The 17,922-nt window shown below is 51.3% G+C and overlaps 7 protein-coding genes across 7 annotated transcripts; 3 read left to right on the top strand and 4 right to left on the bottom strand.

The window, feature by feature from the left end:
- Positions 1-987: 987 nt before the first annotated feature.
- Positions 988-2,229, bottom strand: SAICODRAFT_46116 (kinesin-domain-containing protein; the record flags this gene model as incomplete). The annotated part of the gene is made up of 1 exon (XM_019168843.1): positions 988-2,229. A coding segment is annotated over one exon (1,242 nt), but the record flags the coding sequence as incomplete, so codon positions are not given.
- Positions 2,230-2,716: 487 nt separating this feature from the next.
- On the top strand, positions 2,717-3,639 carry SAICODRAFT_27693 (dienelactone hydrolase family protein; the record flags this gene model as incomplete). Its single annotated transcript, XM_019167049.1, has 3 exons — positions 2,717-2,851; positions 2,909-3,154; positions 3,211-3,639. 3 exons carry the CDS (start codon positions 2,717-2,719, stop codon positions 3,637-3,639), a joined length of 810 nt encoding a protein of 269 aa, XP_019021352.1.
- Positions 3,640-3,865: 226 nt separating this feature from the next.
- On the top strand, positions 3,866-4,360 carry SAICODRAFT_61902 (40S ribosomal protein S19-A; the record flags this gene model as incomplete). The annotated part of the gene is made up of 2 exons (XM_019169872.1): positions 3,866-3,941; positions 3,999-4,360. 2 exons carry the CDS (start codon positions 3,866-3,868, stop codon positions 4,358-4,360), a joined length of 438 nt encoding a protein of 145 aa, XP_019021351.1.
- Positions 4,361-4,666: 306 nt separating this feature from the next.
- On the top strand, positions 4,667-7,588 carry SAICODRAFT_61967 (WD40 repeat-like protein; the record flags this gene model as incomplete). Its single annotated transcript, XM_019169878.1, has 3 exons — positions 4,667-5,958; positions 6,037-6,481; positions 7,043-7,588. The coding sequence occupies 3 exons, from the start codon at positions 4,667-4,669 to the stop codon at positions 7,586-7,588; spliced, it is 2,283 nt and encodes a 760-aa protein (XP_019021350.1).
- Positions 7,589-7,726: 138 nt separating this feature from the next.
- SAICODRAFT_10037 (alpha/beta-hydrolase) lies at positions 7,727-8,871 on the bottom strand (the record flags this gene model as incomplete). The annotated part of the gene is made up of 2 exons (XM_019165165.1): positions 7,727-8,658; positions 8,709-8,871. The coding sequence occupies 2 exons, from the start codon at positions 8,869-8,871 to the stop codon at positions 7,727-7,729; spliced, it is 1,095 nt and encodes a 364-aa protein (XP_019021349.1).
- Positions 8,872-8,981: 110 nt separating this feature from the next.
- SAICODRAFT_174123 (cytochrome c oxidase subunit 4, mitochondrial) lies at positions 8,982-10,130 on the bottom strand. Its single transcript, XM_019165800.1, has 4 exons — positions 9,976-10,130; positions 9,425-9,668; positions 9,280-9,369; positions 8,982-9,226 (listed from the first exon to the last, which is right to left on the bottom strand). Exons 1-4 carry the CDS (start codon positions 10,061-10,063, stop codon positions 9,166-9,168), a joined length of 483 nt encoding a protein of 160 aa, XP_019021348.1. The 5' UTR covers positions 10,064-10,130; the 3' UTR covers positions 8,982-9,165.
- A 395-nt stretch (positions 10,131-10,525) lies between these two features.
- On the bottom strand, positions 10,526-17,578 carry SAICODRAFT_10035 (PRP8 pre-mRNA processing factor 8; the record flags this gene model as incomplete). Its single annotated transcript, XM_019165164.1, has 1 exon — positions 10,526-17,578. One exon carries the CDS (start codon positions 17,576-17,578, stop codon positions 10,526-10,528), a length of 7,053 nt encoding a protein of 2,350 aa, XP_019021347.1.
- Positions 17,579-17,922: the final 344 nt, after the last annotated feature.

Raw genomic sequence — 17,922 nt, 5'->3', positions numbered from 1 at the left:
AACCGAGAAATCGAGAGTAGTTTCATACGGCGCGTTTTCCTCCTCCACAGTCTCGTACCCATCTTCATCTTCCTTCTGGAACCTCACACGCTTCGCCTTACCAGGGCTAGGCTTCACCTTACGGGGAGGCATGACGACACCAACGCTCTTGCGAGGCGAGTTCTTGAATGTTCGAGGCGATCTCATTGGTGAGGAGAGTGACGTAGGAAGCAGATAGGAAGCTTGCTTCAGATGCGGGAACATTGGCTGAGGGGGCTTCAATGGCGTGCCGAAGGTTGCTGGCGACGCAGCGACCGCGGGTGCCCTCTTCATAGGGCTACCGAACTCCGGCGGAGGCTTGCTGACCACAGCACCGCTAATAGCATTACCAACCGTGTCGATGCACAGCTTGTGCATGACATCGAGACTAGGGTGAGAAATATCTTCCGACGCAACTTGCTTTAGGCCGACAAGACAGTGCAGAGTTGCCGAGGCGGCTGTCTGAAGCAGTTGCTCCTGCCTGCTGTGCACACGATCCAAAGCACCAATCTCCGCCTGTAGCACCTCAATCTCAGCGGCCTGCTTGGAAGCCTGAGCCTCAGTCTGAAATTTCTTGAGAAGATCGGGAGCAACACCCTTACTTTCTAGCTGCTTCACGTAACTGGACACTGCTGTGTCGTGCGCACCATCGTATGTTGACACTTCGGTCCGATTTCTCAGGGTGTTCCGTTTGATCTCCAACTCGCGCATCATGCTCATTGCCACAGAACGCTGTGTAACAAGTAGATCCGGCAGTGGTGCCGTAATTTCATCGTATGACCTCATCCAGGCATTGTACATGTTCAGCTTCGCACCAACCTCGTGATACTCTGCGATGTCTGCCATACGTGCCTGTAAGAACCCTCTTTGGGTCGACATAGTTGATTTGAACAGTCTGATTGCTTCCTCAACTTGGTCTTCTTGTAGCTTCCTGGCTTTCTCGCTCTTGTCCGACGATGCCACGGTCTTCTCTGCAAGTTTAGACTTGAGCTCCTCCACTTCCTGCCGCAAGTCATAAATGGCCTTGACGTACTGACTGACGTGCCGGTCGACATTAATCATATTTCTCGTAACCTTCGTCTTGATGTTCTTCGCCCTGTTACCGTACTTGAGTGTGTTGTGCGTTTCGTCGTAGTGCTGACTCGATGGACTGACACAAACAATCATGACGGTTTTGCAGTTTCCTCCCAGCGAGAATTTGAGCAGACGAGTCAATTTGGAGTCACGGTAAGGGACGTGGCAGCGACGATGGGGATCACAGAGGGCGTTGATGCAGTTACCGAGGGCGAGTAGGGACCTGTTGATGTTGGCTCCTTCTAGCAATCGATCACCACGGTTCTTCGTCACAGAAGCTCGCTCACTACCTGCCAAGTCGATGATAGAGAGAGTAGCCATGGTGAACTCCTCCGACAAGCCGGCTGTACGCGGTTTCTGCATGACATTCACTTGCAGGACGGCGTGTGAACGCGAGGAGACCGCGTTAGCCTCCGTGGGCGAGATTGTACGGTTAGCATTTCCTGTCAGGATCATATCCATAACCTCGTGCACGTCGGTTGGGGTATGCATGGACAGCCCTGGAACCGAAATCCTTTTGTCGGCGTCTTCGCGAAGTTGCAGCGTCTTGCCGGCTCCGTTGGGAATGAGCAGGTCGCGGATGGTCTCGTTATAAATTTCGAGATACGATAGCGAGATTTCGACGTGTTTGATGTCTTGAACTGCCTTGATCTTGTCGAAGAGGTCGCGCATTGTCGAGAAGATAATACCCGGCTTCTCCGGCGTACCACTGATTGTATGCGTCTTTCCACACCCGGTAGCACCATAAGCAAACACCGTCGCGTTGTATCCGTCGATCACACCATCCAACAACTGCATTGTGGTATTCGCATACACCTCCTCTTGAGTCGCGGTCTCGTCGAATACTCTGTCGAATGCATATCTCATATCCTTGATCCTCTTCCCTGGGTTGTGCAGAGTTCTCTGGAACTTCGTCAATGGGTTGCTGTCTGGTGGGTCGAAAACGAGAACATGTTCGTCGAGAACTTGAACGATTTTTCTGATTCCTTTGGGCTGGAGTTTAGGCAGTGATGATGCTGCAAGTGCTCCATCTCCAGAGAAAGTCTGTCCTTCGGGGGTCTGTGCAAGATTGCCGGATTCCTTTACAGTGAAGGGACGAACGCGTACTGCGACTGTGATAGAAGATGCGGAAGACATGCTGGTCGGATCAGCTTTGTTCAAGAACGAATGATTTGAGAGTTGATCTGTTTTGGCTCAGCGAGTGGAACACACTGCCAACGAGGCTGGTCGAAGCGGTGGGTGCTGGAAGTTCAGACTCGACGAGCAGCAAAGTTTATCGAAGTCGGCACGTCCTCCCGTTCCTAAATGCCGTTAAATGATTGTCGTTGTCGTATGTGGAGCTTCTGACACAGTTGATCTTGGTGTTTTGGAACCTCGGACATGTTTGTTTACTGGCAACGGCAGTTGCTAGGGTGTATACGTACCGAGCAGCATGAAACCGGATATATGACAGTCAGCCAGACGAGGATGGTTCGCGATCCAAATCAATGGGAAATATGCTACACAAGCCTAGATCTTTACCTTGTACTTCTCGATAAGCCGTGCGACCGTCAGCTGCAGGCCTTGGAGGTACTGCATCGCCGAAGCCCCAGATTCGCAACGTCAGTGCGGCAGCTCTTTCATAATGCTCATTGAAGAATCCTACGAAGATGTCCAGACTTCCACGGGTCCTATGAGGATCTACACCTTCCACCCCAAGATCCCTGGCTATCCCAAGGCCAAGTTCCCGGGTGTCGTTGTCTACTCCGAGATCTACCAGGTGCGTGGGTAACGGCGGGATACTAGAGAAATCCGCTCACAATTTCATCGTCTGAAGGTCACTGGCCCTGTGGCTCGGTTTGCTAGACAGATTGCTGGTATGGGATACATCTGCGCTGCGCCATCATCCTTCCACGAGTTCGAGGGACCTGAGCCTTTCGCATACGATGTTCCTGGTACCGACAAGGGAAACCAGTACAAGATTGAGAAGGAGGTTAAGGCTTACGATGAGGATGCTAAGCTCAGCGTGGACCTTTTGTTAAGACTACCTACATGTAACGGCCGCATCGGAGCAACCGGAATGGTAAGATCTTGTGACAAGACGTTACAACGAAGTCGGCAACTAACTATATCTTACAGTGCCTTGGAGGCCACCTCGCCTTCCGTTGTGCGTTCGACGCCCGTGTCAGCGCCAGTGTCTGCTACTTTGCTACTGACATCCACTCCGCTACCCTCGGTAAGGGTATGAAGGATGACTCCCTGGAGCGCGTCCGCAACAAGGAGATCAAGGGCGAGGTAGTTATGATTTTTGGCAAGAAGGACACCCATGTTCCTCCCGCTGGACGGGACTTGATCAGGAAGACTATGGAGGACGCTGGCGTTACCTTTTCTTTCTATGAACATGCGCACGCTCAGCATGCTTTCATTAGGGACGAGCTGAGTAAGGGAAGGTACGATCCTGCGATCACCCGGGTGTGCTGGGAGATGTTGGTCGAGTTGTTCAACCGAAGATTGGTTCTCGACTGCGGTGAGCCTGAAGCTGAGGGCGAACCCGAGCATGTTTGTTAATCAAGTGAATTAATTTCGTTGCGTTAAGTCCAAGGGCTCCCCAGCCCTAACAAAAACTTCCCGTGCCCCCTGGCTGTGCGCGGCAGCTGTTCGCGGGCGCTCCACCAAAAGTGAACCTCACCTCGGTCAACAGTACACCAGCTTCCTCACCCGGTAACCAGATCAGCAAGTATGTGCTTTGTAAAACTCGGCGCCGAAATCACTGGCTAATGCCATGATCCTAGAAATGGGCGGTGTCAATGTTCGCGATGTCGATGCTCAGACTTTCATCAAGGCCTACGCCGCTTTCTTGAAGCGCTCCGGTATGTGCTAATTTCGCCATTCAATCCAGCAGCATATTCCTAATATGTGTTCATCAGGTCGTCTCGACGTCCCCACCTGGGTCGACACTGTCAAGACCGGTACCTACAAGGAGCTCGCCCCCTACGACGCTGACTGGTACTACATCCGCGCTGCTGCTATCGCCCGTCACATCTACCTCCGCAAGAACGTCGGTGTCGGTGCCCTCCAGAAGCTCTTCGGTGGATCCGTCAACCGTGGTCAGCGTCCCTCCCACCACGTTGACGCCTCCGGCTCCGTTCAGCGCAAGGCCCTCCAGTCCCTCGAGAAGATTGGTGTCCTTGAGAAGGACGAGCGTGGTGGTCGCAAGATCTCCCAGCAGGGTCGTCGTGACTTGGACCGCATCGCTACCTCCTTGATCAACGTCGAGGACGATGAGTAGATGTTTGTCTTACAAAATAGGATAATTGATCTATTGGCTTGGTGTTATGGTGTTATAATTCATCCATCTCGGCCCGGGAACCTTCCTCTTGTGCCTCTTGCATCGCGACATTTGCATCTACACCATTTAATCATTCTTCTTTGTAGCTTGACCAAAGCCGACTGTTTTATCCAACCTTATCGATTACTTGCAGCCGGCGGGTTTCCGCGCAGACCCCATGATGCAGGAGCTTGGACCACCGCGTGAACCTTAAATCAACCAGTACGAAACCCGTACGGTTCAGGTCGGCCTATCGTGTCGCCGAATATGGCCGACCGATCAACAAAACAATCGTTTTCGCGTTTCACCTCGGCCTTGGGCATCACCTCCAACCCCAATCGCCCAGCCTCGGCTACAGGAGCCGCTCCGTCATCTTCGTCCACTGCCTCGGATTTTCTTGCCGGCGCGTCGCACCTATACTCTTTTGGTAGAGTCAGTGATGTATTCAAATCCCATTCACATTTGAGTACACCGAGACCGCATGACGGGGAGATCGGTGGAGGGTTCGATGGATCTGCTACCAGTAAGTCGCTGGTCAAGGACGTTGATAGTCAATTGGCAGCTCTGGCGATGAGCCCAGAAGGAGACAGAGTGGCGGTCGCCGGTAGAGAGGTTCTCAAGGTTCTTACCGTATCTTCGAATGCCTTGATCGATACCGTCAACCTTCGCGTCGGCAGTCGTCTGAATCTCAACTTCTCGTCCAATGACGTCCAATGGGGTCTTGCGGCGTCATCGAATATCCTGGCTACGGCGGCAACGAATGGATCGGTTGTAATTTGGGATCTCGCGATGCGCGCACCACAGAAGATTGACCGGGTCATCTCCGAACACAACCGGGCGGTCAACCGGATAGCCTTCAACCAAGGCAACGGAAGCTGGATGCTCAGTGCGTCCCAAGATGGAAGTATGAAGCTGTGGGATCTCAGAGAACGTGGAGGTGCACGTCTTACGATGCTGGGAAAGAGCGAGGCTGTCCGTGACGTTCGGTTCAACCATGCAAATGCGGTCGAGTTTGCTGCAGCATTTGACAATGGTACAGTACAAAAATGGGATATACGACAACCCCGAATGTACGAGAGGAAGCTTTCGGCGCATAACGGACTGGCATTATCCCTCGATTGGCATCCTAATGGCAAATTCTTGGTTACCGGCGGAAGAGACAAGTTCATCAAGGTATGGGACCTGTCATCAGATGTGAGGAGACCGAGAAATATTATCACAACGATGGCACCAGTAGCCCGGGTAGCATGGCGGCCTGGTGGCGGAAAGAATAGGATGGAGATTGCGAGTTGCGCCTTAGTCAGCGATAACCGAATACACGTATGGGACCTGCGGAGACCGGGAGTCGCAAACCGGGTACTGGATGAACACGAAAATGTTGTTGCAGGTCTGCTATGGAGGGATGAGAACACTCTATGGTCATGTTCAAAGGACAGAACATTTCGACAATACGATGTTCTCATGGCTCCTCAACCCGTGGATTCACTAAGTCATGTAGCATTTGGCTGGTCACCGCTGAACGAGTTCGGCTTCTGCATCGGCTCTCGACCAAAGAAGGTGTCGCCTTTGTTGCATACACACCTTAGGAGCGAAGAGGATTTGTCTCTGAAAGAGCCGAAGGGCCGCCGTTCAGGCAGCTTCAAAATGTCACGGGCAGGGTCCATAGCGGGAACCGAACCTGGAGCCGATGAACCGCTGGTACCAAGGCAAGCGACAGGCATGATGCATCTTCCAGGAAACGAGACGGAAGCATTCATCTATCTTGCAAAGCACTACATCACCTCCACCACAACCTTCACCATTCCGGAGGCATGCGAGCATAACGCGCAAGCAGCATATCGAGTTCAGAAATATCGGACCAGTCAGACCTGGAAGATGATCGGGCAAGCTGTCGAATGGGAGGAACGTACGGAAAGAGCGCGTATCGCCGATGAAGCCAATGCACGAGCCACACTGGAGGACGCACGGCAAATGGGAGAGAATGCAAGACAGTCAAAACCGCGACACCCCCACCTCGAAGCTGTGAGGAAGAACTCCGGCTGGGAAACACCAGAATCGCAAACAACAGCCAGACCGAGCCCCGTGCTCGAACCAGAAGTTCTCCCTGATGGGGAGGCAGCTACCGTTATCGGAACGCCCAAGTCAGTACCTGAGCATAACCTGACAACATCAATTTCCACTCTATCTCTTCGCACTCCAAGCGAGGCATTGAAGATTCCCCGGCCTGAAATACGATCGTACGCATCGACGAACACTTTAATTCCCGTCAACAGTCAAGGCGAACCCCAACCAGCTGTGTCTGCTGCATCCCACCCATCCGATTCGACCATCTCTGCCTTTTCGTCGTCTACCGACAAGTCTATTTCAGGGTTCGGATCATCGTACGATGAACGAAGCGATACAGAGCCTATAGGAGGACAGGATATACCCCCATCACTTGAGTCACAACCCGACTTCCCAATGACCTCCAATGTGGTATTCCCGAGCAGCTATCGGTCAATGTCGACACCAAGCTCTTTCGGCAGCTCACAAAGTACGGATCACCACTATGCCAGTTCTGAACCAGACGATACGCCAATGGAGGGTGAAGACAAGATGTTGGAAAGTCAAATGACACTCAAAGGTGGTAGCGGCGTGCACCAGCATGAACCAATACGTATTCTCGGGACAAAGGGTGGAGAGTTGAGGAAACCCTGGGCACCAAGTAGTCTGATTCACAAGGTAACTGAGTACTACGCGGAACAAGCGGACGTGCAAATGTGCTCGTCAATTGCGTTGCTGCTCGGTGAACGCGTCGATATTCCCGATACAAGACTTGAAGAATGGCAGCTTGGATATATCGAGTTACTGCAGAGATACCGCCTGTTCGTGACAGTGGCAGAAGTCATCAACGCGACGAAGAACGAGAACGTCCGCGCTCCTGGGCTTACAGAGACGCAGTTGCACACCGGTTGCCATCGCTGCTTGAAGCCTCTACTGAACGAGCGTACGCGTGCTGGGTATTGGTACTGCGAGCGTTGTGCGCGAACGCTGGACGGGTGTACAATATGCCGGATACCTGTTAAAGGGCAGTGGACCCTCTGTCAGAGTTGTGGTCATGGAGGCCATTATCACTGCATGAGTGAATGGTTCAAGGACGAGGGGATGTGTCCAAGTGAAGGATGTGGACATCGTTGTCTGCATAAGTAATGCGGCCAGAACACTAGACATACTTTGAGCTGTCAAGCGAGCGAAATCCAACAAGCGGGTATCACAGATATTCCTAATATAATCATAAACCATACAACCTCATCGGCAACTTGGGCTTTCTCCTTCCTCCTTTACTACTTAGATCTCGACTGTTCCGTCCAAGATCTTCTGTTGTCGACCATAATCCAGCTCCGGCTCAACCTGCTCAATCAAGAAATGGTTGATCTCCTCCGCAACCTCATCCACTTTCTCCGCCAACAGTGAGTGTCCAGCATGCCTCACAATGATCGGCTTCGCCTTCTTCGCCATCTCGTTCAACCACCCATAAATAATCTCCAAACCAGTGACCGCAGTAACAGCATCCTCCTCTCCGCCCATCAGCAATACGGGAACATTAACCGCATTCCACACCGCCTGATCCGCCGGTACCATCCCGTACACCATTCTCCTCCACACATACGTCTGTGACTGTAAATTCCACCGCAACTGACGCAACCGCATCTCATTCGGCGCCGTCGAGGCGACCATACGCTTCACCGACATAGACCTCAAGCCACCCTTCCTGTCCTTCCGACGATACACATCGAACATCAATTCCGGCGTCCTGGCAGCGACCAAACGTAACTTCATCTTCTCCGGCGTCATCACACCCGGAGCCATGGCGACGAGGCCGCGGCAGGCCGAGTGGAGTATGGACGATAATCTCGCAACGAGGTTCGTCCCGTAGGAGTGTCCGATGAGCACACAAGTTTTGTGTCCTTCCTGTTTCATACGGCGGGTGATGACGTCGGTGAGCGTTTTTATCAGCGATTCTGTCTTGTATGGTTCCCAACCCCAGGCTGTTCGTGAACGGCCGCAGCCGGGCATGTCAATCGCCATTACATGTGACGATTGCGCGAAGAACTCCAGCAATCCTTCAAACTGGTTTAGCTGGCCTCCAAGGCCATGAATGAAGATGAGGAGAGGAAGCGTCTTAGGCAGATCCTGTTCCTTCGTGTGTCGTCTGTAGAAAACTCGGCATCCGGAGGGTTGATCTAGCGAGCTGTGCTTCTTGACGAACACGGATTCATCTGACCACACGATTAGCCATACCGCAGAGCGAGTCATACATGCTACCTACCTTCTTTGATAATCATACTCTCATCCGAAGTAAGGAACCAATTGCCCGTTGGCGCCGTGAACAATCCCATGGCCGCAATCGTAAGACCGCTCGCAAACAAGAACTCCTTACTCTGCACAGCACCGGTGACGATGGACTTGATCGATTCGAATTTGTCGGACATGACCTGTGGAAGAGCAACTCGAATCAATGGTATTTGGGGGAGTTAACACGGGTCCTCCTAATTATCAGTCGTTGTGTGTGCTTTGCGGGGTCGGCCGTGAGCACGCGATGCAGCGTCGTACATGAAACCTTAATCTTTGCCGAACGTTCCGTATTACAAACGCAAGAGGTACAAGATTGTTGTGTGTTTTTGTATTAGAATATGACAGCACATCTTTCAGGTCCGGCAATGGCTCCTCTACTTATGAGCAACGACCTGAACCTCAACATCCTCCCCCATTCAGAGGTATCAAATTTAGTGGTGGTGGGGGTCAGCATCTGGGTTACCGGTGTGGTTAAGCTTGTAAACGGAACCACTTTGAAAGGTCAGCTTATGCCATGCCGTAAAGAACGCGGGGGTACTCACCACTCGAAGCAGCGGGTGTTAGGTCCATCCTTGTGAACCCGCATCCACATAATCTCGTGAGAGTCAGCGGGGTAACCAGTGCACCCAATAATACTATATTCAATATCAGCGTCTGACACATCGATCGCCGACCTTACGGAAAGCATACCGCATAGGCTCGAGAGAGGGAACCATGATAGGGTCCTTCATAGTACCCAAGCGAGAGGCATCCAGAGGAGCCATGTCAAAAGGCTCCACACCGGCAACCTTGGCGAGATACTCGAAACGCTCCAAACCAGTAGCCTGGTTGGCCTCAGTGGGGACAGTACCCTCGGGCGCACCAGCGGGGAGGAGGTCATCGAAGCCCTTGACCTGCTCGAACTCCTTCTGAAGGGCCTCGACCTGCTTGTTCTCTATATGACAGCCGTAAGTTAGTCAAGGCTCTTTAATCCTGCGGTAAAAACATCTGCAACGTGATCGGCCAAGCTCCATAACATCAGGGCATCGATATGGTACTCCCATGATCCACACGCCGACCCACTCCAACCCACCAAAACCACCGCACAAAACCAAGCCAACACTACCAACCAACAAGATCCACAAAACCAAACCATAACCCCACCTCCGTCCCCTCAATTGCCCACAATCACCTCCCCCAGCCATCCACACACAGATCTTGGCCAAACACGTCCGCAGCATCATGAAAAAAGGGAGACGTACCGTTCCTCAATACAAGAGCGGAGGAAAAGGTGCGACGGGCAGCAACCTGACGGACACCAGTGGCGAGAGTTCGGCGAAGAGCAAACATTTTTGTGTGTATATGGAGATGAGTACAGCAATCGGTTGGCCGATTCTTTGCGCATGACCGACGGCAGCGACCCCGGACTTCACAGTAAACATGGTTTGTGCAGGTAAAACATGAATGAAGGTTTTGAAATTTATCGAAATATTCTACGCAAAATATTGGAGTCCTGTTCGATGGTCCACTCTTGGCAGCTGTCATGGGGGACACCGGGTGAGGTCGCTCGCACCCCCGGATCTGCCCGCTTCACAATTGAAGTGAAGCTTTTAAGGTCGCTACATCAAGAAGAGATCTGAACATGGCAAAGACCGGGACAGCTAATGAGGTATCAATATATTGCGAGAGACTAATTGCATAGCCCGTCGGGATAACTGTATACTTATAAGACTGCACAAAATTAAACGACTGCCGTATGAACACCAAATATCAATCCCTTGCGTAAAAGAATTCCAAACAAACTTTTTGAACTTATGCAAACACATCACTCCTCTCGACTCCCAAATCATCATCCGCCTCCATACCAATGAAGCTGGCAAAGTGACCCGTACGGTGACGAGGGTCATAGAAGGGCATGGGAGTATCCAACTTCAAAGCGTACGGCGCGTTGGCATTCCAAGAAGCACCCAACGTCAATCCAAAGTTCCACACATCGTCCTCGGGTACCAAGAAGAAACCAGCCAGCCTGTCACTGAGCAACAACTGGACCCGATCAGCCATGGTAGGGACATAACCCTGGGGCTCCACACTGGTAAGATCCTGATTTTTCGCACCCCATTCGTAGGCCTGTGGTGTAAGGGCATATGCAGACAAGGATACGGATCCTGGAGTAAACGACACAGTCATAGTGACCGTCTTCGAATGCCATTCCTTGTGAGCGGCCATCACACGAGCGTGAGTCGTAACATCAATGGCAGACAAGTGGTTCGTCTCCTGTGGCTGCGTGTGCAACCAACCCAGCGGTTCGAGATCCTTCAACAAGAAGTCGTGCTCAGGAAGCTGATGAGGTAACTTCACCGTTTGGTTGTTGCCCAACTGCGGCACCATGACGATACACCTAATTTCCTTGATCTGGTCGTTGTCCGGAGGCGAAGCACCGTACAAGAAACCGGCAACTTGAGTTCGCAGATCCGAGATCTGGATGAAGCGCTTGAGCAAGTTCTTCGGCATAATGTACGTGTATTGACCCTCCCTAATATCGTCCGAAAGAACATAAATGTTCTTGGTGCGGAGATGCAAGTTTGTGGTCGAGATAGCACGGATACGCCAATCAGTCTTACTCGAGAACGTCTGCTGTTCATAGTTTGAGGTCGTAGTGACAACGAGCTCATCACCGTGAACGTTGGTCGTCTTCGACGTAAGGGCGGTGAGCTGAGACTGCTCCTGCTGTTGCTTCTCAATCTCGGCAATCTGCTGACGCTGTTGCGAAGGTGCACTGATCTCCATACCAAGGATGATATCACGTACTTCAGTACTAGTTAAACTCTGGACCTGAACGTTGTTCTTCTTGCCGTAGTCAGCCAAGATAAGATCGCGAAGCTGGACTTCCACCTTGATCCATCCTTCGTCGCCGAGGTCTGGCCACATGTGATGCTCATGCGTGATGACGGTCTTGTCAGGACGAAGAATGACCTTGGTCTTGTCCATATTGACGTGAAGTGCACGCAAGATAAGGATTAACCTAGAGAAAGCGGTGTACGAAGAGATGGTCTTGAGCCAGTCATCATAGATGTTGTACAGAACCATGACAGGTTCAGTCGCCTTCAAGATCATATCGCCCAACTTCTCGACCTTCATAGCCGCCTGGAATGGCAATTGAAGCTCGGAACCTTTGATGGTAATGTTCGGGAAATCAAGAAGATGAACCTCAAGAGGGTCAAGCATACCTTTACGAGTGACAATGATCTGCTTAGGCTGTTCTTCGATTGGCAAGGAACGGATCAACGCCGCAACTTCTTCGGCGGTCTTCCACTTTGCAAGCTGTCCAAGACGCTTCTGACCTGCCCAAACAGCACTGACAATAACCTTCAAGAACAACTGTCCAGATCGAGGGTTGAAGATGAAGATGGCACCGTTGATGGGCTTCGTGGTCAAGTTACCCTCGAACGTCTTATGAATGGTAACACGGTAAACGTTAGTGTCATCAACAAACCAGATAATCTGGTTGCTGAACAACTCCGCGTAGTTTGAAGATGACAAATACGGCTCAGTGGGTTCCGAAGAGTAGAGCTGAAGAGCCTTCCTGATACGCTCACGAAGAACGTACAGAGCAGGGTTCGCCTTCATGATCTTCGCCGTAGCTTGCTGCAACAAGGGCTTCATACCAGGGAAGTAGTTGCCGTAAGCACTGTGCAAGTTGTACGCAAGATCGATACCAACCATGACACCGTGTGGCGAGGGGTAGATAGACTGCGAGTCGGTGGTGTAGTCAAGGAACTTGGCACGTGTGTAACGCTCAATGTCATGAGAGTCGAAGTCTCCATACCTCAACTGCACATCAATCCAGTACTTGTTACCAGTAGTACCATCCAACTGGTCCTTACTGTCGTTCAACAGCGAAGGCCTGGTCATGTTCCACTTATAAGTAGCGAGCAACAGGATATCAGCACAAGAGCTGTTCATCTTGTATGACTTCCTTGGGTGAATGGACTCCTTCTGAACGGTCTCGATCTGAAGTGCCTCAAGTTCTCCATCAAGCACCTGACACAAATCGAGCACAGTAGACTCGTGAATCTTCTGCCACAAGTGTGCACGGAAAATCTGAATGAGAGAAATCTTCAAGGTAGGAATCTTACCGTGCATGAAAATACCGGTCAAGTCGAGCTGAACCTGGAAACCGACATAAACGTTGGCACGGTTGATCGTAGGAGACCACCACAAGGTGAAACGACGGTTAGGAATCTGGTTAAGACCGGATCTTTGCGCGTTCGTAAGCTTCTTGTACTTCATACTCTCTTCAAATCCACTGGCTTTCTCCCAGAAAAGACCCTCCCATGTGGCGAATCCAGTACCCTTGAACAAAGTGTGCTCCAAAATACCCTCGACACCACCGAGCGCTTGAATAACATCGGTACGGTAGTTGTTCAGCTGCCAAAGCTTACCATCGTGACGCTGGTTAGTCCACCAGAATGGATTGGCCTTCAGCAGCTGGTACTGCTTGAACTCCGTACGCACACGCCAAGCCTTGTCGTATGCTAAGGTGTGACGGTCCTTCTGGAAAAGGGTGTTGATACGAGGAATACCGCGGTCCCAAGAATCCTCCAGATCCTCAAGGGTGAGCCTACGGTTCTGCTGGGTGGCCTCTTGACGCTTCATGGCGTATTCGGCCCAGACACGTTGAGAGTCAATGAACTCAGCTTCCCAAGGTTGGACGTAACGGTACAGAGCAGGGATGTGCTGGTCCTCCTCATGGCTCATACCACTGCGGAAGTGACTGATTCCCGCATCCGTCTGTTTGCTCCATCGCAAATCGGACTGAGGAATGAGAATGTGACCCATGGACAACATACCCAAACCACCGAGCTCCTTAGGCGAGTAGAAGACAGCAGGAGGGAAACGCGAAGGCATCTTGGAGTTTAACCCAATCTTGACACGAGTCTGAATCTTGGTCTCACAACGTACAAGCAAGTCAAGCAACTCGGTGGTAGTGATCACAGCCTCACGGTAATACGTCAACAAAGAGATCAAAGCGGTATTCCACTTGTTACAGATCTTAGTGAACGTTGTACTTCCAGAGGACATCAGGATCTGCCTAATGCGGTTGTTGAAAACCTGGATGGCATCATCAGAGACACGGAGGTACGCCTGAGCAGTACGCTCCTTAGTCTGTTGGTTGACTAGATTCCAAACACCGTCCTTCAAACTGAACTCCTCCTTGAGATTGCGGATCTTGGGCAAGATGCGAACCTCAAATCCTGCCATGGAGAATAGCAAGTTCGGGTTGTCTTTGGAGTAAACACTCGTGAAGGTGTCCTGCCATTCGATAGTCGTCAAAGAACGCGGCAAACGGTTCTTAATAGACCAGAAGACCGCACGACCCAAGTTAACATCAGCACGGAAAAGACGCATACGGCAGTCGCGAGGCCAGCACTTCTTATTGTTGAATGAAACAATGTTCTCACCGTTAGGGTCAGGGTGTTCCGTCAAATACCTCTGAGTAAGATCCCTAGCTTCATCGGCAGAAAAGCGGAAGAACATATGGATCTTATCAATGTTACGCGAGTACAGTCGGACTGGGTGCTTAGTCTCCGTCGCAACGTTCTGAAATTGAAGGAAGTCGTTCGGCATCTGTGGTGGTCCAGCCATCTCGGATGCGCGCTCAAGACCCAACACCAGGAGATCGAGAATCAAACCGTAGTACTGGAAGATGAAAGCGGAGAACTGTAAACCACGGATGAGACCGTAGGCATTGACGTGGTTCATGTCCTTGTAGTTAAGAACAATGTTGTTCTTTGCAGTCATGTAATCAGCAATGTTGTGATCCAAGATCAAACGGAGAAGGCGGTTAAGCAAAGTCAGATCGATCTTCTCGTAAACCTTGCTCAATGAGGTTTCCAGCATGACATTGACCTCGCCTTCCTCTGTTTCCCACACGTTTGTCAGGTTGTTGATGCCCTGGCACCATTTGTAAACAAGCAACGGCGGTGGCTCAGAATCAGATGGCTTAATCCATCCGGGGAAGAGGTGTCGCTTATCAGCCTCGTACGAAAGGTACTGATCCAGGTATGCATCAGTGATCTTCTCCATGGGCTCAACGTCGTATACCGGGATAAGGTGCGAGTACATGTCCATGAACTCAACACCCACTTCTTTGAACGCACGCTGAGTAAGAAGGAAACGTTTGATACGCGACAAACACTCATGCGGGTTGTCATAGGCCTGCTCGATCAACGCCAACTCTTCTCTCTGGCTCTGGTTCAGTCTTCCGGTCACACTGTACGCCTCCTTCAACTTCTCCAGCGCAAGGACGAGTAGCTTCGTATCATGCTTATAGCTGAGAGGAGGGAAGGGAATAGGCGCAAACTTCCTCGACTCAAGCCAGTGCACGGTCGTGGTGTAGATAGCCACAGCCTCCTCAGCAGTCACGTACGGACCATCCTTCAAGTAGTTATGCTGCCTCTCTTGCTCCGCCTTCAACCAAAGACGGGTAAGTCTACCCAAGTTCTTCTTCGCAATGGTCTTATCAACCGTGGCTCCGCGCCTGATACGCTCACGGTTGTAGTGAGCAGCACCAACCCACCAGTCAGACTTAGCCTTCACGTATCGCAGAATGACATTCTCCACAGGTGCCGGCAGACCGGGAACCTTCCATGGAATATTCGCCTTCCAGCATCGCCATGCCTCGGACAGATGCTGCAGGATCGTCTTAGCCTTGTTGGCCTTCACACCCTCTGGCATCATATCCAAGATATCGTTCATGACAGCCGCTCTCAGCTCCAAATCAAAGTTAGACTCTACGCGCTGCTTCGTGATGGTCTTCGCGACACCCTTAGAATGACGTCCCTCGAATTGACGAGCCAGGAGATTACCCAACCAACGCTCCAACAACGGCACAATACCACGCAAAAAGAACAACCACACCCTCCAGCTGGGCGCCCAGAAACCACACCCAGGACCCTTACCGACAGGACCAGTGTTGAAACGGTAGTAAATCAAGTGCTTCAAATCCTTACACGCACGGATCTGGCGCATAAGACGGTACTTGTAACGGTACATACCCGTCAACTGACCAATATGATTGAAACAGTAGTGGATACCGTCAGCCAGCTGATAGGCATCGATGTTCCCAAGACGATACTGAACCTGCGCGTCTACCAACAGCTTCGTCAGACGCAAAATCTCACGCATAAGATGGAATGCGTTTCCGAAACGTGACTTCTTACGCTCCTTGGTAGTGAGCGTCTTAGTCGGTTTCAGATTCATATTGTAGTCCAGGTGCAAGAAGTTCAGGTTCTTACGGTGAATCAACAGGTTCAGCATGTTGTAACCTTGTCGACACACTTGCAAACCGGCCTCAACCCAATCAATCGTCGTCTTCTGGAAGAACTTCGTGCTAGCCAGAGTCCTAAACAAGTATTTTTTGTTCACTGGTTTGGCCGGCTTCGAATGCAGTTCGTTCAAGACAAAATTCTTGAGCAGTTTCTGGTACGAAACTCTGACCTTAGTAGGCTGATTGGGCGGACAGTGTTCACGGTACCATTGCTTAACAAGTGGGACATCCTGCGCTCTTACCGTTCGTCCAGAACGGTGGCTAAACGGGTTCGGTGCCCACCAAAGTGCGATGGCGTTTGCCGTATTCTGCGTGTACAACTCCACATCCTCCAAAAACGCACCACACTCCGCAGGCAACTCAAACTCGTCCTCATCATCTTCACCAAAAATCTCGTCCTCGTGAGATATCTCAACATTAGCAGGCGCAAGAGAGCGAGAGGGGATAGGGTTGATAACGGGGTCGAAGTAGAATGCTGGAAGGTCGGGGTCTTCGGCTTTGATGTAGACGTTGCTAGGTTCGTGGTATTGTCCGATATGCACTGAACGTGGAAGCGAGTTGTAGAGGTAAGGGAAGGCGACTTTGTATTCCGTGCGGATAGGCTGGCGAATGATGATCTTGTGAATGTCATTAAAGTCTGTCCATTCGTCGTCAATGTCCACATCCTTGTACAGCGGCTCGAACTTCGGTCCTCCTGGAATAGCCATGTTGAGTGCCTTCGCCGTGAAGAAAGACTTGGTGTCGAACAGGTAGAAGTAGTTCTTGTCGGTCAGATCAGACAAAAGCTGATTTGCCAGGCGGTATAGTGTCGACATCTGCGGTAGATCAAGGTGCCATTTTTTATATGACGGACCATTGACGTGAACTGTGTCGAGCAAAGGCTTGTGATCGTAGAACCATTCGTAAACCGGACCGTCTTCCTCCTCATCAAGCTCCATCGTAATCGCTTCTAATGGCTCAACCTCTTCCACGTTCTCTGCGTAATCAAGAACAGGCTCTTCGTCGTCGAATGGAGGGAACCGCATGCGCTTAAAGTGTCGTCGATCACGCTTTTCTCTTCTCATCATGATCCACATCGTACCCCATTGCGCCGTGAACACCGGCTCAATTACTCTCGGAATTTCATTCACGAATGTAATTGCACCAGTGATATGGTACAGTACCGGCACCTCACGGACTTGCTCCCAAGGCATAGGCATATTCTCCAGCAATTTCAAGACAGCATGAGGCATGAACTTGAGCGCACCCAAATACGCCCGCTTGTCGTTTCTGAACTTATTGCTGCTCATATCTCCATGATCCTTGATAATCTTCCTCAAATGCTCCGGTGGCATCTCAGCCTTCTCAGTCTCCACAAAACCATGCTTACGCTTTGCGCTAAACTTGTTCTTCTGAGTCTGATGCCACTTTCGTGCTTTCTCGTTGAGTTTAGCAGAGGACGGCTCTCCCGGGGGTGGAGGGGCATACCCCGGTGGAGGAGGTGGTGGAGGTTGCTGCCTGCCCTCAAAGCCGGGCGGCGGAGGCAATGCTGCCATGTTGTGTATGTGAGACGAAGCGAACGAGCAGAGCTGGTCGAGAGCCTATGCGCAAACAGTCGTAACAGGGATCACGCAAGGAATCGAAGCTGCCGGGGGTATTTACTGGATTTCGTTCAACCTTCGTACGCTTCGATGCACGCGTCGCAGCTGTCGGGCCTCGAGGACACGTGCGTGGCGGCCGTGAAAGCGAGATAAAATACACTGTCAAGGTTTCCAACTACTTCATCTACAATCGGAGGATTGGGCATTGCATAAAAGGAAAGGGATCCATACTTGATAGGTTGCCACGCTGCGGCTGCTGGCTGCGCGGTTGCGATACGGCACGTATGACGGTAACCGGC

This window comes from Saitoella complicata (assembly GCF_001661265.1).
Source record: "Saitoella complicata NRRL Y-17804 unplaced genomic scaffold SAICOscaffold_27, whole genome shotgun sequence".
Lineage (NCBI taxonomy): Eukaryota > Fungi > Ascomycota > Saitoellomycetes > Saitoellales > Saitoellaceae > Saitoella > Saitoella complicata.
The sequence above is the reverse complement of the archived record's forward strand: the minus strand, read 5'-3'. Positions and strand labels throughout refer to the sequence as shown.

Coding starts and splice junctions, on each gene's coding strand:
- SAICODRAFT_174123 (XM_019165800.1), bottom strand. CDS start 10,063: ATGTTTGCTCTTCGCCGAACTCTCGCCACTGGTGTCCGTCAGGTTGCT. Junction 9,669..9,975: donor CGCTCTTGTATTGAGGAACG/GTACGTCTCCCT, acceptor GCTGTCATATAG/AGAACAAGCAGGTCGAGGCC. Junction 9,370..9,424: donor CCCTCTCTCGAGCCTATGCG/GTATGCTTTCCG, acceptor TATTGAATATAG/TATTATTGGGTGCACTGGTT.